At 52.1% G+C, this 21474-nt stretch overlaps 5 protein-coding genes across 5 annotated transcripts; 3 read left to right on the top strand and 2 right to left on the bottom strand.

Annotated features, from left to right (window-relative positions):
• Positions 1-1002: 1002 nt before the first annotated feature.
• Positions 1003-3041, top strand: SAPIO_CDS0126 (uncharacterized protein; the record flags this gene model as incomplete). The annotated part of the gene is made up of 2 exons (XM_016782983.1): positions 1003-1144; positions 1249-3041. The coding sequence occupies 2 exons, from the start codon at positions 1003-1005 to the stop codon at positions 3039-3041; spliced, it is 1935 nt and encodes a 644-aa protein (XP_016646616.1).
• A 635-nt stretch (positions 3042-3676) lies between these two features.
• Positions 3677-5288, bottom strand: SAPIO_CDS0127 (Galactokinase; the record flags this gene model as incomplete). Its single annotated transcript, XM_016782984.1, has 2 exons — positions 3677-4580; positions 4651-5288. 2 exons carry the CDS (start codon positions 5286-5288, stop codon positions 3677-3679), a joined length of 1542 nt encoding a protein of 513 aa, XP_016646617.1.
• A 4290-nt stretch (positions 5289-9578) lies between these two features.
• Positions 9579-11182, top strand: SAPIO_CDS0128 (uncharacterized protein; the record flags this gene model as incomplete). The annotated part of the gene is made up of 2 exons (XM_016782985.1): positions 9579-10097; positions 10193-11182. 2 exons carry the CDS (start codon positions 9579-9581, stop codon positions 11180-11182), a joined length of 1509 nt encoding a protein of 502 aa, XP_016646618.1.
• A 666-nt stretch (positions 11183-11848) lies between these two features.
• Positions 11849-13191, top strand: SAPIO_CDS0129 (uncharacterized protein; the record flags this gene model as incomplete). The annotated part of the gene is made up of 3 exons (XM_016782986.1): positions 11849-11851; positions 12083-13026; positions 13113-13191. 3 exons carry the CDS (start codon positions 11849-11851, stop codon positions 13189-13191), a joined length of 1026 nt encoding a protein of 341 aa, XP_016646619.1.
• A 1188-nt stretch (positions 13192-14379) lies between these two features.
• SAPIO_CDS0130 (Uncharacterized protein) lies at positions 14380-18216 on the bottom strand (the record flags this gene model as incomplete). Its single annotated transcript, XM_016782987.1, has 7 exons — positions 14380-14994; positions 15058-15400; positions 15461-15631; positions 15692-15722; positions 15828-15988; positions 16050-17269; positions 17386-18216. 7 exons carry the CDS (start codon positions 18214-18216, stop codon positions 14380-14382), a joined length of 3372 nt encoding a protein of 1123 aa, XP_016646620.1.
• Positions 18217-21474: the final 3258 nt, after the last annotated feature.

Genomic DNA, 21474 nt, shown 5'->3' on the forward strand with positions numbered 1-21474 from the left:
CACGACCATGGCTCCTGGCTACTTTCAAAGTTGAGGTACAAAGTACTTACGTTCGACGGGATCTGCAAGCCCTTGGGGTGGTTGCCACAAGTACAATGTATTGATCCAAGGCCACGAAGCAAAGCAGGCTGATCTGTTCCTCCCGCTCGGGCCTGCAGTCCGTTCTATCCCTCGACTGATCCCGTCATGGACCGCTGCAATTCTCCAATGACAATCGAAGGAACGCGCGAGTACTTCGTACATTTGTCCCCAGTTCCAGTTCCTTTGCCGTCAATGGCATTATTATTGCCCTGCCTGCTGTTGATCAATTCTTCTCAGACAGAACAAAAACCCTCAAATTCTCAACTGGCAGCGCACCCAGGACCAGTGCGTAGCGCCCTGTGACCACTGCCCTGGATCTCAGATCGCGACGGGGGGTGGCTTTTTCTTCCCCGGACCTCTCTCGGCCTTCAAAAGCTTCCCTTCCTGCTGTCAATTGATCCGTCTTCCCCCAAAATACCCTCCTCCGTCCTCCGTTGCTCTTCGCATTTTCGCCTATTCTTTCCTGTCCATTCATTTCGTTGCCGGTTATTAATGGACATTGCTATTGCTCCGCGCTCCTTAATACTACACGCCATTACTACTCTGCCCGAACATCCTCAAACCTCCAGGATCATCCTGTATCTCGTTCAATAGCTACCAGCCCCCTCCTCTTCTCCTCACCTACAATCCTTCGAGATCACGAGTCGCACAGAAGCAATCCCATGAGACTACGGCCCATTTCCCACGCAAATCTCATCGGCGCGACCGTGACCTAACACCCAAAAGCCGTCGCCGTCGCTATTCTCTCACTTTTTTTCGACGGTTCGACGCTTATTCATGCAGCCGACTGGACCCAGACGAATTCTTTCTTCCTATTTATTCGGCCCGGTCGAGTTTACTTTTCACCGCACTTTGGCGCGCGTATTTTCAATCAGAAACGAAAGGACCCCTAATTGAAGTTTCTGTTCTGCTTGAGCCACGATGTTCTCGAGCCAAAATCCCTGGCAAGATGCCAGTCGTGCCTACCAAATGGCGCCTGAGGACCTCCAGGCCGTCGTGCAGCTTGCCGCGAAGTATGGTCCAGTCAATCTCATGTTCTTTCTAAGGAGTCTCGGCGAACCATGTGTGTCCTTTCCTCCACTTCCTCACCCGTGCTGCTTCAAGCGACCAGTTGTGACTTGTGTGTCCGCATCGCATCGTCTCTCTTCAGCTAACCCGTCGAAGCAGCCCGAATGTCGACCATGTCTCAAGTGACTCTGTCAAGTAACGCCAGTGGTGTTCCCTCTTTAAGCTACAGTGAACCCTCACTCTGCCAGTCTGAAACTGCCTCTATCATCTCTCAGAATACCCAGGCGCATTGGTCCGAGTCTGCCGACATGACGCCTAATTATCTTCAAGCCGATGTCCAGAGCCTCTCCGGGGACTGGTCATCGGCCTCTGCCCCTCGTACTTCTCGGGACATCAAGACATCTGACTCGCCGATGACACAGCCTAACCTCTCTGTCACTTCCATCGTCACCACATCCACCCCGCGGAAAGCTATCGAGTGTACTATGTGTTTCGTGGAAGGGATTGTCGTAGGCTTCAGCAGGAAGAGCGACTTTAAGAAGCATCTCCAGAATTTCCATCACACCAACACCATCTGGGTTTGCCAGTACGCCGGATGCCCCCTGACGTTCGACTTCGAAAAGGCTTACGTCGCGCATGTAAAGTCATGCCATACCGACATACACCTACCACCCAGTAAAGCCCGCGTTGAGTTATGCCCTCAATTGGTATTTGCCTGTGGATTCCGTGGTTGCAAGGACCGTGTCTTCGAGGCCTCATCTGAGGATGAAGCCAAAACGTTGCGGGACAAGTACTTCGATCACGTCGCCAAGCATTTCGATATGGGATTCTGTGTCGCGGAATGGGAATACTACACCCAAATGCAGAATCTCCTCCGCCAGGAAGCTGTTAAGGATATGTGGAAGCAATGTGTATGGCAGAAGAGTATTCGGAATGCTCTCCGATGGCAGCCTAGGTCTTCCGCTGATCTGAAGAGGCTGCTTGAGTGCCGTCACCTGTACGAGTTGCCGCGGCTACTTCACTGGGCCTGGACCCTCGGCGGCGAGCCATACAGGTCCGCCAACCTCGAGGCTCCTGAGCCGCCTCCGGGCATTCGACGACCGCTGAAGAAGGATTGCCCTCTGGCAGCTTCTCGGCACGAAATGCTCATGAAGCCGGGCCTCTTGAAACTCGCATTCCCAATCTCTCAGCCGCCTTCTTTTCAATTCAACATTCAACAGCCGAAACCCCCGCCGCAAAACATGTTCCTCCCCGACCCGCGGGGAGGCACCTCTCTTCCTGGAAAGACCAACCCCAACCCAGTCAACCGGCCTCTCATAACCGATCAGGATGGGTGGTCCCATCCTCACCCCGGAACTCCATACCACGTACCCGACGTCAACCAGTGGCAGGAAGGGTACAACTTCGCGCCTCCGCCTCAGGAAACAATGCCTCATTCTCAGCATACCTCAGGTCCCGATGGAACCGATCATCCTATGAACGGGAACCCAACTCCGGTGCCCTCGGAACAGATGCAAGCTCATACTTCGATAACTCGACAACCTCAGCAGCAGCACGCGAATTCGACTCACCATCAGCAGACTTATCAGACCCCGCAACATTCACACCCTCAACACCAGTATTCCCAACACCCGCACCCGCACCACCCCGGAGCACCGCAACAGCAGTGGCCGACATCCACAGCACCTTTGGAAGTTCTCACGTCCATGGAGACGCCTTTGACCTATGATCACTCAGGTAAACCAAAAACCCCGAAACGGCCTCTCTCTGTAGCGAGGAAGAGCATCGATAGCCTCAGACTGAAGCGGCAACATCAACCGAACATAGAGACGGCCGGCATTCCTGCACTACCCAGTATGGGCCAGCCCACCGACTATAATATGTCGAATAGGCACAGCCAGCCCGGCGCCTCCCAAGGGCCTTTCATGCACGAAGTTACGATGACGGGATAGAGAAAGAATCGATACTGCAGCAACAAGATTCTGCATACGACAGCGCATACAGGGGTCTATGGATTAATGCGCACTGGCTAGCTTCGCTGGAGGGAAGGTAACTCACCTGAGCCTGGAGCCGGGGGTATCGGCTTTTCCATTTCTCCTCGGGAATGGCGTTTCGACAGTTTTTGGGTTTTATTTACTTTCTATGATACCATACTTTTTCATACGTTCTATAGAGACGAGGACGTTGCTTTGGGGAATTTGGGAAGGGGGGGGGGGGGGGGGGGGGGGGGGGGGAAGTGCCCGACCGAGACATCTGGTTGAACTTGATCTCTCTTGAAGCCTCTCACGGAAGGCATGATATATGCGACTTTGCTTTAGTATGGGACCCGACTTTTTCTATATTTTGTTTTGGGATAGGGACTGGGGCATCTGGAGGGAATGGTGTATACGATAACTCTGTGACGAGCGGAAACAAAGCAAAATTCTTGTACGAATAATAATTTCACGGTGTTTAGGTATTGGGATCCGTTTTCTTAGGTCTTCAGACGTGGGCGCACATTTCAAACCAACTCCATTTATCTATACATTTATTGCTTCTCCTATACTCTGCATCACATCTCCTCCTTCTATTGTCTAAAACATTTCCCTTACAAGGCTTCAAAATCGGAGAGCCTTACGAAACAGCTTCCGCCACCAGGCTTGCTAACCACCATGGCATCGTCACCAACCTCGCCCCCGTCCCTCTTCCTATAGTACTCCCTCATCAATGCCTCCTTGACGTCCTCCACTTTATCCGCCGGCACAAGATGAACGGTACACCCACCCCACCCAGCGCCCGTGAGCCTACTCCCATACGCGCCCGCGCGCCGAGCAACCTCACAAATGAGGTCAATCTCAGGACAGCTGCACTCGTAGAGGTCCCGGCACGAATCCTGCGTCTCGTTCAAAAGCGCGCCGAGCTTCTCGTTGAGCTGAGTAGTCGTGCCGTCGTCATCGGGGACGGCGTCCCGAAGGAGGTCGACGAAGCGGCGCACGCGACGGGCTTCGGAAAAGACGTGCAGCGCGCGTTGGCGGAGCATGAAGTGGGTGGCGCGGACGGGGAATTTGCTCGTGAAGCGGGCGTCGAGGTCTGCGACGGAGATGTTGAGGGTTTGGGCGATTTCTTCGCGGGTGTAGCCTTGTTCGTTTGTGAGGGTTTCTTCTGCGAGGTGGATGAGGGCGTTGAGGTCATTATTGGCGTAGCTAGCGCCGAAGGAGGCGAGGGAGATTCCCAGGGGGGAGACGTCCGCGGGGAGGATGGGGGGATGGTTACTGTTTTTTGAGACGGCGGCATGGAGGTAGGCGGCTGCGAGGGAACATTCTGCTACGCGGAGGTTGTAGTGGATTGGGCCTGTGATGTGCTTCTCGGATGTGACGTAGGATTGGGCGATGAGGAAGGTTAGTTGGGGGACGGTTGTGGGGAAGATTATGGGGGTTGCTTGGAGAGTTGGGAGGAATTGGACGTGGAGGGCTGAGCCTTTCGTTGAGAAGACGGAGGCGGTTTGATCCATGCTTGGGTTTTGTTAGGTGAGTTAGTGGGAAGAGTCGAGGGGTAGAAAGGGAGGATTTGAGACAGTCTTACCCGCCCGAGTTGACGCCGACTGCGCGTTCACTGACTATAGCAAGCTCCGTGAGCTCCGTCTTATCCACCGAGGCTTCGCCGTTTGCAATCATGACCGCCAGCGCACTAGCCGTAGTGAACGCCGCGCTCGAGCTAAGCCCCCCACCGACAGGCACCGTCCCATGCATCAAGACCTTCATGCTCACAGGTCTCCACGCATCTCTCTTCCTCTTCCTCAACGGATCCAAAGCCCCGCGCAATCCGCACTTGAAGTAATTCGTCCAGTCATGAACCCTCGCGTCAATGTCTACATCTCCATCAACAGGTACCTCGAACACCTTGGCCGGAAAGCGCTCATCCTCCACATTGGCAATCTCAATCTGGTAAGTGGGTGATGTGGCGTCGGTCTCGGCGGATGAGAAAGCCATGAGGACGTCGGCTGATATGGCCATGGGTAGTACGGGGTAGAGCGAGTAGTCGATGTGTTCACCGATGATGTTGACGCGGCCTGGGGAGCGGGTGATGAAGTCTGGCGTGTGGCCGTATCTGGACTGGAAGGTGGATAGGAGGGTGGACCATCTTTTTGATTGTGTGGGGAGGTCTTCGGGGTTGTAGATGTTGGAGAGGGTCTTGGCCGTTGGGACGGGGTCTGCTGCCATCATGAGATTTGATGAAAGCTAAGCAGTAAATTGAGGTTGCGGATGCGAGGTGTTGGGTGGCGACTGGAAGCCCAGCGATCGCACTATACGACCCCCTTTGAAATATCTAGAAGATAGTCAATCCTCTCATAAAAGGGGGGAAAGAAAGTGAAGATGAAGATGGTGATGATGATAATGGTGAAAATGGAGATGAAGAAGTTATACTCATCTTTAAGTCAAGTCTCGTTTTAAGAGCTGGCATGTTACGTTGCGCGATAGAGCTCGGTTCATCGCTCCATTAGCGACCGAAGCGGGGTCGGTCGTGGCGTTGCGCGTATTGAGGACACTTCCTTCAGCGCAACGCTAGACGGAAGAACAAACTTCATCCATTGGGGCGTTTATGAGCACGAGAGGTTTCATTAATGAACAGTCGGCCAAATGTTCGGCGCTCAGCAAGAAAGCAGTAAGGAAGGACGTTAGATATAACGAGGTCAATGCTAAAATGGCACAGGATGAGGATGCGCCGCGGCTTGAATCCCCTTCAATCTCCCTCGCACTTCCGAACATGAGACGCGGAGCCACATCAACGGATCATAAGTCCAGGATCTTGGCCGGATCACTCCTCGGGCGCATCCATCGTCGGAATTTTCGATTCCTGTCCATTACTTGTCGGATGTGCGACTCCTCCTGCGCTCCCTATTGATGTATCAATGATGCAGGTGGAATATATCCTCTCGGACATCCGGGAGGCCCCCGATCTCTCAGCTCTTTTGTCAAGTCAAAATATTGGTCGCAATGAGGTGTAAAAAATACCAAATACCTCAGAGCTCTGTCGCTCTGTCCCTGTTGAGAAAATCAAGCGAGGAGCAACCCCGCCATGGCTGATAAGATAAGCATTGAACGGCTTGCATCGAAATCTCTATGTGAGGAAGCACCCACTTACATGGGGGACGCTGTATAAGTGCGGGGCAGGGCTTTTTCTCTGCAGGCAACATCAAGACGTAGTGACACTGCAAACGTACAAAGACCATGTACACCACATGTCACACCTTCTTAACTAGACTGTTTACCAGAAGTTCAACTAGGGAAGTCAAGAGGTAGGAAGTGGACCCTGTCTTGAGATGGATCAGGTCAATTTCATGTTCCTGGGCACGGCAGGCTCAGGGTGCGGGTATCATCCCGTTCAATTACGTTTCGTCCAGCAGCTCTTACTTCATGACTTCACCAAGTTCCTTGCTCGAGGAAGCCACGCCGTGTTCCACGCCGTGTGGAGGGTTCAGTTAGTTGAGCCTTCCCATCGGCGCTATTGGGTAGTGCGCACCTAGTTTAGTTGCAGCCATTCAAGTGCTTCACACATCCACCTGCTATTATAGTGTAGCTTCTAAACTTATACGCAACGGGATGAGATCGTCTCTCGGCTTGTGAATGGGTCGACGCACAAAGACCGCTTTGAAAACGGTAAGGCAGTCATCCCAGTCATCCAATCCTCGGGATCTAGACTTTCGCCTCCCCAAAACGTACGTCCCCGCGTGATGCCCGCGCACACCCACCACCCTTAGCTTGGCTGTGACTTCCGGACCGGGCGCAATGGCAATGCGAGAAAAAAAAATCTACTTTGTAAAGTAATCACGACTCATGCCACTGGTTGGGCAGGAGCATTTTGTGGATATTTTCCGTTTGGAAGGCACAAACCGCTCAACTTTGGGGTGGCCGTCCGAATATATAAAGCCCGAGACTAGCCCGCTGACCCTCTTTTCCTTTCCCCTCTTGTTTCTTCCCCCTCATCATAGAATCAACAAAAGCTCTATTCTCAACTCAAATCAACGACCAAAACTTCTTTTTTCAAAACAATCTACCAAACCAACACCATCAACATGGGTAGCTGTGGATGCTCGACTTCTGGCTCTTGCGGCTGTGGCTCCGGCTGCACTTGCGACGGATGCCCTGTACGATAATACCTTTCGCCTCTCTCTCTTGTGGTGTTTCTTGCTAACTTAATTTCTAGCACAAATAAGCCTACCAACCAATATCAATTTCCTTTGAGAGTCGACGTGGCACGATCCGGTTAGCATGGAGGGGTGTTTTAGTCTGATGAAAGTTGCTTGGTCGCGGGGGTTCTTGGTGGAATGAAGTCACGGTCCTCAGAAACTCGGTTTCCCCTTCACAGTCTCTCCGGTCTACATCTCCATCGTTTCTTTCCCTAGGATCCTCATTACGACCAACATCTCTTTATTTCTTCGTGGATGGGTTTGCGTTGTCATTAGGGTGCGGTATTGGAGGGGATTCTGAATATCAATACAGCCAAGCATTTTACTTGTCCCCCCCCACAGATTGCCTGTTCTATCATGATTGTGCCTATGTGTGTGTATGTGTGCCAATGGATGGTGGTAAACTCATCCGACTTGTCAGAATGTGATTCGTAAGACGGTATCCTAGTTCGAACACTCCCAGGATGAATCTTGTTACGTACAATGTAGGAGCCCTCTCAAGCCTTTGATGAGTTCGAAGCTTGCCTTGCTTCTTTACTAGGGTCCCCTCTTGTCACCCCACCCTTTCCTTTTGATGACACTACGTCAAGTCCCGTATCTAAGACACAACGCGCATTAGCGAGTTTTACGCAGATATGGATCGCACCTTAGCCTTCTCTCTCCCGACTCTGGGGAACAGTACCGGAGAAGCCAGGAGCTTGGCTTTGCCGGAGCGCTCATTCGAAAGACGACCACCGGTTCAAGAGACGGAATTACGGTGCTAAGTAAAGTATTTATTGCCGTTCTTAGCTCCTACATCAAGAGAAACCAACTAATGCCAAGTGAGACCCAAGCGTAATCGGTCTTGGGTGCCGTGATATTATCCATCTGTCCAATCTGGGTCTAACAGGTCATGCGGGGAGCGCCGGAGACTTCAGCAACAACGAGGGCGCGAAGTATTCAGGGTGTGATGACAGTCTTTTGGGGGTGCCAACACCCACCCACCCAATGGACAGTGACTAAACAAGCCTGACCCAAGACCTCCCACGCAAGGAAGAGCCCTGTGTCTGGAACCTTCGCCTGGGCTCTCGCATGGGCTGACTTCGGTAACGAACATCCCGCGTCAAACCTGCTGGCCCTAGTCCGTATTCCATTAGTCCCTACGCCTATCCCACCCCACCCACGCCTTCTGCAAGCCTGCAACTACGTAAGTTGGCAGGATGGAAAAGGGAAAGGCCGTCGCAGCCGGGGAGGGAGGTACTGTGGCTCCCTCCTCCAAGACTTTTTGCGACTCTCACCACCTCCCAATGTAATCCGTATCCCTCTTTTCGAATCCACAGAGAAGAGAACAATAGAAAGACTTCCTGTGTCGATGATTCAAACAGGAATATGCGCGACAGGATGGAAAGAGAGGGAAAACTTGCTCATATTCTCTCAAGCGGACGGTGATTGGTCAATGATTTCGACTCAGGTCAGAGCTGTAGGCTGTACTGAACGTCAATATGGGAAGGGATTTACCGACACTGTTTCCATCAAGATACTGTTATTAAAAACGGATATATACATATGAAAACGGGGGACCAGAATGGATGTTTGTAGTTGCTTTTCTTGCTTGTTAGTCTCAGGGTGTTAGTGGTATGGAGTGTTAGACGGAGCATCGGCACGGGTCATGGATGTTCCTAAACGGGGTAGGTTTGTTCGACAATTCGGGGGCGGGGTGAACATGAAGAATGCATTCCTTGACTACTGACTACTTGGTAGACTTTTTCTCCTTCGATTAGCGAGGATCATTGAATCCGAGAAGTGATAGTCCCAGAGGCTGGGGTTTCCCGTTTCGTGCGCATACCTCATCAATCCATTTCGAGAAGAGCGAAAAGTGTCGTCGTGGGATGCCGTCCCACAGGTACAAGTTACTTCCGCCTTTGTTCGTGACCATGTTAGTCAGCAAAGAATGCCTCGCCTTTGTACCTCTGTACATTCAACAAGCAACATTCCATGATGTCAAGTCCGACCTCGCAACAGCTCAGGGCAGGACAGTAGCAAAGAAGAAATCCCGAGGCTTTGTCTAACCCACCATGTGCTAAAATAGAGCTGCCCCGGTTTTGAGAAGGTCACCTTTTCCTCGCGTCACTCTTTGATCCTCCGTCCTGGAATTGTGATTATGTAATGCATACCTCCCCGCAGAAAGCTACGATCTTTCTTGCTTTCATGCTTTGTGGAGGGCGGGCGGAATCGTACCGAGGCGTGACATCACATTGAAATCGGAGCCTAGTTGGAAACTGACAAACGCCAACAAAAAAACACATCGATCCCACCCCTTTAACAGCACCACACCAAGCCAACCATGGCCGAACCAGCAACGACGGACCAGATCTCGTCGGTATCCCGGTGCTTCATCTGCCTAGGCGACGCAGGCGAGCCAGGCGACATATCCGATTGGGTGCACCCGTGCCCTTGCTCTCTCGAAGCTCACCACGCGTGCCTCCTACAATGGATCGACGAGTGCGAGCGCGAAAACAAGCCGCTAAAATGCCCCGTGTGCCAGGCGCCGATACGAGTGGAAGGGGCTCGGGACCTGGCCGTTGACCTGAGTGATTGGTTTCGCAACTTCATCAATGGATTGTCACCCGTGCTCGTCGGGTCGATGTTCGGAGGCGCCGTAATGGCGGGCCAGGCGTTGTATGGGTTCCATGCGATACGGATATTCGCGGGCGAGGAGGCCGTGATGAAGATTTTTGGGACGGGGAGGTTGAGGGATCATATACCGGCGTTGCTTGGCGTGCCAATGATTGCGCCAGGGTTAATACTTCATCAGCTCTTTCCGACCTTTACCGCTGCGATAAACACACCTTTGTCGATACTAGTGAGTTGCTTGGAAAATTTTCTCTCTGTCAGACACGGTCTTCCTCTATTCCCCCCGTTTTGGACATCATATACTAATTTATCTTTCGAATTTAGCTGTCCGCTGTTTTTGTTAGGAACCCCGAGACGTTAACATGGCCCCCATCGCCACAACTCGCATTCGCGTCCCTACCCTGCATCACAATGGCGTATATTGTTGTCAGGGGTGAGATTTTCGCAGGAGCCGAACGGAGGTGGGATCGGATAATACAGGGCCTGCCGGAGGCTCCGGACCGTGAAAACGGAGCACCGCCCGCTCTGGGTGGTGTCCGCGGCGGATTGCGCGATATTATCAACAACCTCGCTGATAACCTCCAAGGAGGACCTGAGAACGCGGGGGCGAATGAGAGAGTGGAAATATGGTTTGATGATGGTGGAGATAGGAATGAAGCCGAGTTGATTATTGACCTGATAGAAGAGATGGACACCGATGAGGAGGATCATGATGAAGGCGAGCACGAAGAGTGGGAGACTGAGGAGGAGGAAGAGGAAGAAGAGGAAGAAAATGCCCACGGAGCCCCGAGGGAGAATGAGCCGGCTAATAACCAGGAGGAGGACCGACCGGAACAAGCCCGACCACAACCTCAACCCGAGGCCGAGGCGCAGCCGCGACCGGCGGCGGATCGCGCTCGGCCGCCCCAGCAGGCTCCGGCAGCACCTCCACAAGAACAAAGACGTAACCAGCCAATGGCCATAGAACGAGCAGTGAGGTACAGTCTCCGCGACCTCACGAGCACCATTCTCGGAGCCCTCCTTCTACCGTCCATATCCTGGGCTGCGGGCGAGATGCTACGCTTCGCGCTGCCAAAGGCATGGACGACCATGAAGGTTCCTGATAAGCCGTTTCTCTTCGCGGCGCCCTTTCGGTACGGCCCTACGGGATTGTTACAGGAGAAGTGGGGACGAAGTCTAGTAGGCGGCTGCATGTTTCTGGTTTTGAAGGACATGTTCTATCTGTACGTCAAGTATCGGCGTGCGACGATACGGCCTTTGCGGAGGGTGCCGAATGTGGAACCGAGGTCGCGGAATGGTAGGCCTCGTGCGTAGAGAAACGCTCGGGGAACAACCCGATGCCGGTATCTTTGGAAAGATGTGCCGACGCTTTAGTTTTCGGATAACGCAATCAATGTACGGATATGGAAGGCGGAGAAGGCTTTTACGAGAGTGTATAAGGGGGCTATGAAAAAAGCGGCGTCCTACATGATAAATTCAGTTGATGGATTCGAGGATTCCTGTGAAAAGGAATGGCTAGGCCTCTGGCAGATGCTAGAAGGGAGAGCGCTTGATGATGCATGGCACGTCTAACTGTAATGGCTGGCATAAATCATATATTGAATAGCATGGAATTGGCGTACTAGCAACGAGAATGGAGCTGAAATTCATAATTCCACATGTCTTTTTATCTTTCTCAATCAAGTGTGATCGTGATGTCGTCTCCCCAGTCGAACCTGCGGTCGCTTGGGACCTTGTATTCGTATAACGAAGCAATGCGCTTATCGAATTGCCCCACCATTTTCCTGGCGTTTCCACGTCTATCCTCAGGAAGGAAGCTTCCAGCAAGCGGACAACATCCCCAAGCCACGTACTCTCTGAACCGAAGCAACCTTTTCCCCTTGCGCTCCTGAAACAGTCGACAAGAATCATATCCTATATTTCGCTCGTCTAAATAGTTCCTACAGTTTCTTTTTTCTCTTTCGTCGAGTGCATCTCACAATGGTACGTTCCGCTTCACATGCTAAAATTGCCCCTCATTGAAATGGAGATGGGGAAGAAGCATTTTCCCGAAGAGGGATACTTTCGCCTCACCGCCGCCCTTTAGCGAAGAAGACAAACGGGCGGCAGAAGACATGGGAGGAGAAGAAGAAGAGGAAAAAAAGAAAAGGCTCTATGAAACTCATTATAATGCGAAATATTTGCTAACATGCCCCCGCATTATTCCCCCCCCAGTCCACGACGCCCAAACAACGCCTGGCGCTAGCCATCTGCGACTTCCTCACCAAGTCCCTCACAGACGGCACCCTCCCCGCCGACGACAAGGACTCCATCGACGTCGCGATAAACTGCATCGCCGACTCCTTCAAGATCGACGCCTCCGCCTCTTCCTCGGCCGACTCCGAATCCCTTCTCCAAATCTACACGGCCTACGAAACGACCCGCGGCGCCTCGGCGCCCGAGCCCTCCGACGAGCAGAAGAAGGAAGCCGAAGGCCTCAAGAGCCGCGGCAACGCCGCAATGGCCGCCAAGGACTACGCTAGGGCCATCGACCTGTACACGCAGGCCCTCGAGCTGCACCCGCGCAACGCCGTGTTTTTGTCGAACCGCGCCGCTGCTTACTCTGCTGCCAAGGACCACGAGAGCGCCCGCGGGGATGCGGAGACTGCCGTTGCTATCGACCCCAAGTACACGAAGGCATGGTCTCGTCTTGGCCTCGCGCGCTTCGCTCTCGGTGATCCGAGGGGTTCCATGGAGGCTTATCAGAAGGGCATCGAGTATGAGGGTAACGGCGGTAGTGATGCCATGAAGAAGGGGTATGAGACGGCCAAGAGGCGCGTTGAGGAGGTCGAGGGTGAGGGGAACCTCGCCGCTAGGAGTAGGGGATCGCCGGCGTCGCCCGGTGCTGGTGCTGGTGGCATGCCGGACTTTTCGAACCTCGCTAATATGTTTGGCGGTGGTGCTGGTGCGGGCGGCCCTGGAGCTGGGGGCATGGACTTCTCTTCTATCCTTAGCAACCCCATGTTCCAGAACATGGCCCAGAGTCTCATGAATAACCCCGATATGATGGCGAGCCTTATGAGCAACCCTAGGCTAAGGGAGATGGCGAACCAGATTGGCTCCGGTGGCGGTATGCCTGATATTTCTGCCATGATGAGCGATCCCACCATTGCTGAAATGTAAGTCGATTTCCCTTCCCGACCACCTTCTTTGCCATTCTTCCTATTGAGTTTCTTTTTTTACTGACATTACGCCTTTTTCTCAGGGCCCGGTCAATGATGGGTGGTGGTCCCCCCGGCGGTGCTGGCGGTGCTGGTAACCCGGGAAGCGGAAACACCAACTAAGATGCCCCAGATGGAGAATAATAGTGGGAAGAGGCTGAGATAACAATGTTTTGCCCCCTATGTTTTTTTTTTTGGTTTCTTTACGCTGTAACAGGTCGGAGAACGTGAGAGAATATAGAAACGTGGTCTCCAGATGTGATGTGAGAGAGCCACTATGATCTTGATTCACTTGTTCTTGTCGCCACGCTCTCAACCCAGAGATCGGTGCAGCTCGAGGGACTTACCCCCGGCTACGAAGAGCTTTGCGAACACATCATGCCCGTTTACCTGTTGTAATACCCGTACGTCTACGTCGCGCAAACAAGTATCACTCCTACGAGGAGACACGGTTATAAAGCAATCCTTCATTTATTAAAGAAAATTTGTATTCCGGTATCCCGTCTGGCTGCTATTATCTATCATACGAGCTATGTATCGAGCGATAAGAGGCGATGAAAAGAATAAATAGATGAGAAAGGACAGCAATGGAAACGAGAAACAAGAAAGTAAAACCGATGTCGCCAACTCTATAAACTTTTAGACCGCCGTAACAGAATGCCCTTTCCCTTTTTATGCCCTTTTGAAACCCCCCTATGCGTTACATGGGCAACCTAACAAATACTCGCGTGCGAATGAAGAATCCGTCTCCCTATCCATTAGTTTCGTTACTGTTGTTACTCATATTGCTCCCGAATTTCGACAGGATTGTCACAGCCCTGCCAGCAAGTTTGCTGAAACCTCTACCGACACCCTTTTAAATCCTGCGTCGTTCGCTCGATAGTTATTCTGCCTCTCTTGTTGACGAGGATTTACCTTTATGAGTTCTCTTGCGCCAATTGTGCTCCCGTTTGTCTCGTCGTGGTGGCATGTTGTCGGCTTCGTCAGCTCGTGTTGTAACGGGGAATTCCTCAGGAATGGATGAATTTTAAAGCCGTGTAACGGTAAGTGGGCAATTGTGTTGTCGCCTCCAGGCGTTGGAGTTAGAAGCGGTGTATGACATTGACCACGGTTGGCCACTCCCGGATGCTTGCCGTCTACGGTCATTGGTGATAGCGAAACCGACTTCTCAAGCCTATGTAGAGTGTTCTAGCCACTTGGAGTCTAGCCACTTGGAGCCACTGTAACCGGGCCCGAGGTTTTTCGATAATCCTTCAAGTATGATTCAATTAGTGCCAGGCGCATAGAATTAATCTACCGGACAGAAGACATTCATACTCGTATGCCGCACGCAGGCAGCCCGTCCAGGTCCTCATCGGAATCGGTCGTGTTCAGACCAGGTTCGCTGCGCGACTGACCCCGCCGAGAATACTCAGGGCGGTGGAAGGCCGCAATGCCGAGACTCGCTGAGTTGTTTTTCCGCTCGTCATCGTCAAATTTGACTTCTTTTTTCTGATTGGAGGCGGGGGTCGATTCTCCCTGCGCCCGTCTAAGGCGTGAGCTTGACCCCTTGCTCCTAACACGATCCGCCAATGAGCTGGCAGGAGTAGTAGACTGTGATGATTTTATAAGCCTGGGCATATCGAAGTGTCGAGAAGATTGTTTAGGAAAGTGCTGCCGTCGAGTGGTCGAAGGAGAAGAGCAGCCAGGCTGTTCGATCCGGAAGACTTCAGTGGGTGTAAACCGCGGAAGCCTGTGGCTGTCCTCCTCGCCATTGAGTTGCTCAGCAATGCGGAAGGGCCCGTTCTGGCGCATGTGCGATCCCGTTCCAAAGTGCACCGGCATGCCGAGATGGGTGGGGAAGGCGATAATACTTGGGGTGTGAGGTGCGGCCTGACTCGTCATCGAGGATCGAGGAGTAAACTCAGGGGCAACCGGATTCAGTCGCTAACCCTAAAGCTCACGGTTAGATTCGCCCGAAGAACTAGATGACTCTCCGGAAGAATCTACCTCGCACTTGGTCTCCCCAGAAGTCTCGGTACCCTCATCCTTCTGACTACTGTCCGACGACACGCTGCCCCGTCTGTTCGCGGCGCGCTCGACTGCTTCACGGATCTTGCTAAGTTCCGCCTCGGCTGTTTCGGGTTCCAAGTCATTGATAAGAGTCGAGGGTGTGGATGATTCCGATGCGCCTTTGTCATTCTTTTTGGGTTTCAAGAAAACCTGCTTCGACCACAAGTCGGCATACTTTCCTCCCGCCCGGATGAGAGTTTCGTGGTCGCCTGACTCGAGAATCGTACCGTCACCGATGACAATGATTCGGTCGGCGTTCATAATCGTGGAAAGGCGATGCCTGGGATGGTAGTGTTAGTCTGTCACGAGGGACACACAAGCATCATTGAGGCACACTTACGCCACCACAAAGGTGGTACGCCCGTCACAGAGTCTGGCAAGAGATTGTTGTATCTTGTGCTCAGTATCAGTGTCAACAGCGCTAGTTGCTTCGTCAAGTACAACCAAGTCTGGATCTTTCAACATGGCTCTCGCAATCGCTACCCGCTGAAGTTCGCCTCCTGATAGTTTTCTATCACAAAAACCGTTAAAACCTGTCAACGCATATTCACGGTCTCAGGATCCGACTTACATTCCTCGCTCACCCACACGAGTGTCATATCCTATTCAGAAAGATAGTTAGAGTGAGAAGGAAAAAAAAAAGAGGGGGGGGGGGGGGGGGGGGGGGGGGGGCGAGGAACAGAAATAATGATTGGGGGTTGCCTGACCGTCAGTGAACGATTCGATCTTATCGTGGATCCAGGCGGCTTTGCATGCTTCATGAATTTCTTCATCTGATGCCGTGATTCGAGCGTATCGTATGTTGTTCAAAATGGTATCGTTGAACAGTACTGGGCTCTGTGGGACACTTCCGATCCGACCACGTAGACTGAGAAATTGATTCGTTAGCATCTAATGCCATGGAAAACGCACGGGGAGATTCGCCATACCTAGCCAAGTCAATATCCCGGATATCCTGGCCGTCCACCTTTATGGATCCACTGGAGACGTCGTAAAGACGACTGAGGAGTTTCAATATAGTCGATTTCCCCGCTCCGGTAGCTCCCACAAAGGCGACACATTGCCCCCCCGGAACAGTGAAGGTAAGGTCCTTGATGATATTCTTCTTATCATCGTATGTAAAGCAAACATTGTCAAACTCAACCTTGCCTTCGGTGTATTGTAATGGCCGTGCTCCCTTTCTGTTTGTCACTGTCGGTTTCCTGTACATCATATCTAGCAAACGTTCGGCGTGGATGAGGTCGTTGCTGACTTGTTTTCCGAGGGATGAGAAAAACATTAGAGGACCCGTCAGCTGACCCCAATACATCAGAAGCATTGTGAAGTCTCCGGGCGTAGCTTGCCCGCTCTGAATGCGGGCGACGGCAAGGAAGGCTCCCGACAGAAGACCAGCAAGTAGCACAAGCGACTGGAGGGCGTGGATGCTGAACCACTTGAAGTAGAGGACTTTCGTCTTTTCCGTGTAAACACGAACGGCATTTGCGTGTCGGTTGTCTTCATAGCCTGTCTGGTTGAACGCGGTCACAGTATGCCAGCCCTCGACGCCCGTCTGGAGAAGGCTGTTCTTATCATAGTAAGAGGCAACCTGGTCGCGGCGGGCTTCTTTCATGCCGTCAACGAGGATGCTGGCAACATGAAGATAGCAAATAGCGGTAGATATGGTAATGAAGCCTTCGTAAGGTCCAAACTTGAGCGACAGGTATATGATGGCGATGACAAGATCAACAACTCGCGGGAACGCTGAGAAGGCCAACTTATCGACCATTGATGAGATCGTCTCGCCACCCCTAATCGCCAAAATAGTGTCTGAAGTGCTTTGCGAGTCATGGAAATCGGCGGAGAGGTTGAGAATGTGTCGGTAGGCGGCAGTAATGAGTGCATCCCGGGAAAAGTACTCCAGAGGGAAATAGATACGTTGGCGTACATAGTCAATACCAGAATCCGAGGCGAGGAATTTCAGCGCAGCAAATAAAATGACCTGGATCCAGGGGTTGCCTTCTCGGGTGCCTCCGAGAATGTCCATGATGATACCCATTTGACGAGGAATAAGCAGGTTCAGGGCGTTCTTGGTGAGAAGGGTGATTCCGACAAGGACGGCGCGAAACTGCAATCCACGGTTGCCAACTGGCCAGATGTAAGGCCACAAAATCTGTCGAGGCTATATTAGCACCAGCGCGTTTAATTTCGGGGATTCAGGGAGCAGCAATTACTCCCAAATTATGGAAAGCAACCATGTGCCGCTCCCGGGCTAAGGGATGAACCTACAGCAAACTTCTTGATGTAAGTAAACCAGTTTCCATCTTCCTGAAGCCTCTTTTCCAACCTCTCCCTTCCTTCACGCATTCTCCTCTCGAAGGGTAGCTCTACCGGTCGTTTCTTTGCCGCAGATCCATTCGCCTCTGTGGAACCGTAGCCTTGGGTTCGGGCTTGGCCGTTCGGCTTGTGGCCATTCGGTGCGTGGCCATTTGGTGCGTGCCCATTGCTCGAGGCTTCCTGTTCCTGTTCCTGGGCGTCTTCTCCAAGAAGGGCCTGGCGTTCTTCATCGCTCGTATCTGGAAGTGACTGAAAACCATCTCGGCGGATGTAGTAGGTAACAGCCAAGATGACGAGCAAGACAGCACGGAAAGACGAAAATCCCCCGTATACAAATTTCGGAAATCCGGACAGTTCCTTGTGGGGGTAGGTGAAATATTGCACGGCCAGGGCAAACTCAAACCCGACAGAAAGAAGCCATGAACCGTGGAGAGGATACCACACCGGGTGCTCCGTCTTGGCAAGGGAAGCGGTTTGGATCCCGAACACCATGAAGCAAGAGAGCCAGCCGACAACAACATCGTCCCGACCGAGCCACGTTCTCTCCAAGACCGAACGGACTACGACGGCGGTGAGCTGCGAGAAGTAAGTCAAGACGATGAATAACATAACCTTCACGATGGCTGTTTTGGGAATCTTCTTGTCTTTTGGGTTGGCGGCCGCTTTCAAAGTTTCCAAGGTGCACACGGCTATGACAGTAGACACCATAAAGTAAGTGAAAACAAGAGCTGGGTAGATATAATGGAGACTCTCTAGGAGCCTGATGGTGGATTCAGTTGCCATCTTTGCGTCTGAGCGGTACGCCGGCGTCGGTTAGTCGATGGGTCGGTGCTGGTAGTCCTTGAGATTGTTGATAGTCGAGTTGTTCGAAATATGCGGCGAAACTGGAAATAAAATTTGGTGAGCTTGGTAGCGTCCTCGGCAGTCGCAAGTGAAGAATAGTCGCCTATTAAAGTAGAAGAATGGGACAACGTGAATAGGTAAGGAGCTAGGTTGATCGGATCCGATGTTTAGAAGGAGAAATAAGACAGCACTCAAAAGTACGACTTGAGCTTGAGGTCTATGACAAAGAGGGATGGCGACGTTAAATGACGAAGTAGGTGACCGGCCGAGACCAAAGAAGCGGTTTCAGTGAACGTCTCCCAAGCCAGATCTGGCATGCAGGGATATCCAAGTCTGAGCTATGTTCCGATGTGCCCGTATCGTGTATCGTATGTTATGTGTATCGTTTGCCGCGTTTCGTGTCAAACGTAAGAAAGTGTTTGCTAAGGAGCGCCGCACACCTCAAGAAAAGAACGGTTGCAAAGGGACCGAAGAGGAAAAACTTGTAGCTTCTCAGCTTCAACGGGACGGTGGCTCTAACACTTCAAGGTATGACTTTCTAAGACAAAACAAGACAGCTCAATGTTAAAGCTGCCTGCAGGAACGTCGCCTGCTCCTCAGCCTCAAACAGCCGGACTGCCCCCAAGACAAAAGACAGGCCGCTGCAGGCTGAGCCAACGCGGTATGCTCAGAGACTCGCAGCAGTGCTTCCACTTCCCTGAAGAAGAGTGCTACCAACGACACAAGCAGGATTGGATTGGGAAGCCGCGCAGGTTTGTGGAGAAGGGACCCTGACGGCTTCTGCAAGGGGGGAAGAATGAAGCGGGAAACCACACGCCTGGAATGCGCTGTCTTGGAATGGACTTCTAGTAGCCAAGGTATCTAGACAGGGAAGGGACCACTGGGCAGTAGCAAGGCAATCAGCATTCGGTGCTGGGTTCGGGTTGCATGTGCCCTTGCACTTTCCTTGTGCTGGCCTTGCGTGGCGAGTTGAGTTCTTCCTGCCACAACAGTGATTGTGCTCGAGGTACCTCTCAGTACAGCCCCCGCCCACCGGAAAGAGCGACTTCGGAAATGGATCTAAGGAGAGGGCCTTCCTCGATTGTGACGCCCGGACGGAAGGAACGCCGGAAGAATATCGAGCGAGAAAGAATGAGGAAGGCGGTCGACCTCTCGATCAGAGGAAGGAGCGCGGAAGAGGAGAGAAGATAAGAGCCGAAGTTAACGCAAAGGAAGGAAACCTGAAACGAGAAGATCAGAGTTCCATAAAATCCAAACTAAAGATTCTCGTCGTTTGTGATTCGGTTTGTTCGCAATGAATGGTGTCCGTTTCCCCGTGCCTTCTCTGGTTCATCGATGTCGCCAATCGCATCGCCACACTGGTGCTGGGTGGCTCCAACAATTTTTCGAAGACAGGGCCAAAACAGCGGCTTCCAGTCATCCGGGTACCAAACAAGGTATCAACTGGCGGGTTTGACGGCCAGATATCAGCTCTCTCCCTTGTTGCTTGCTCCTTTCCCCCAACCACCACGGATCTTTCTTCTCTCTCGAGCAGGGTAACTGTATCAAACCGATGATGAAGTGGTGATGCGAGCCCACGTTGATGAACTTAGGCCGGTGTCAACAACAACAGCTAGCAAGCTAGTTTTGCGGATGTATGCCCTTTCTTGATGTCAGATTTTATGGCTATTAGCGGCGTCTGTCCAAACACACAACGTTGCGCAAGGTTCGTCTCGTGGTTAAAACTCGTGGTGGCGATGGTGGAGCGAGCTAGGATATGGCTAGGCTGATGGCCGCGTCCTTTGCGGCCGAGTCTTACCAAGAGTCAATTGGCTCCCTCTCGTTGGTTCTTTTTCCGCCAATTGTGCGCTTATGTGTTCCCTCACCTCCGTCGATTCCTCTCTATATCCGGTTTGGTGGTTGCCTGCTTTGTGGACTCTGGCTAAGCAATCTGCCACTTCGCGTCCGAGAGAATCCGTCCGTGTCCGGAAGTCGTTGCCTCAGGCGTTATTCCTCTATTTTCAGTCTCTATGACGCTAAGACCAAGGTCAAACGTCGAAAATAGGATTTCATTTCTTTATTCCGAAGTGTGTGTGAGACAAGCAGGGTGGTAGATGAAGAAAAGTCTTGGATTCCTGTTTCTCAACTCATCTCTGCAGGTGCGGCTTTGTTGAGGACGGCGTGCTGCAGGAGAGGAACTTCTCTGCCCAGGTATTTTGACTATCAATTCCACCGCCCCCAGTCAAGGATGTACAAGAAGCAAGCCACTCATATCCCTTCTTGGACCCGAGCTAACTGGCAATCTTTAACACCCGATGTTTCCTCTGCTACAGGTGACCACCAGTGTCGGCGGCCTCGGTACGAAGTATTAGTGTATGCTTTTCTCCCTGATTTTGCTTTTTAGAGTGAAAGTGGAGCGCTCACTACGAAGCAGGATTCTCAAGTCTCAAGCCAGTCTGAGCAATGAAGCGTGATTCTAAAGGGTATCCGTTTTCCTAACAGGGACATCCACAAGTACCTGGGGCTAGACCATATCTAGCTGCCGATCGTGATGTACCAGCCACAGGCTAAGAGTTTAACCTCAAACCCCAACAGACACACCAAGTGAACTTCGGTCTGGTCAAAGGGAGAATTTTTGGTTCGTACTCTTACACCATACCACATCCGCATGCAGTTGATTGTTCATGCTCCAATTTTCTGCGCACGCGGGTTCGGTTACTTCAAGCTGCTCTACAGTTGCAGTCCGGTCTCTCGTGAGTATAAGTGGTATGACGAGGGTTTGATGCTACGCTGCACCAGGCGAGTCCGTTCACCACAAAATATTCTCCATTCTCACCGACAACCCTCTCGGAACTCTCCATCTTGCAAGAGGAAGACCCACCCAAGGCATATCGCCATCGAAGCGAGGCCACATCCAGCATTCCAGGATCCAATGGGTGAACGAAACTTTCCAAGAGTATTCTAGCATGTTGGGCTTGCCAATATTCTCACCCGGGTTCGGCTTGCCCAACAGTCCGGATGTAGTTTACTTGAAACTCTTGCTTTGTTGGTTGGATGTACGAAGTACAAGTACAAGAACCTGCCTGCCTGCCGACCGAATTTTACCGACTTTCCGATGGTTGTCCTGTCTCCCCTTTTGCTTTTGGTTCACTAACGACAGCTAAACTTGTTATATCCATGGAGCAAACGTAGCGCCATTGTCCGAGGCTCGTGGACCCG

This window comes from Scedosporium apiospermum (genome assembly GCF_000732125.1).
Source record: "Scedosporium apiospermum strain IHEM 14462 chromosome Unknown SEQ_SAPIO_0011, whole genome shotgun sequence".
NCBI lineage: Eukaryota > Fungi > Ascomycota > Sordariomycetes > Microascales > Microascaceae > Scedosporium > Scedosporium apiospermum.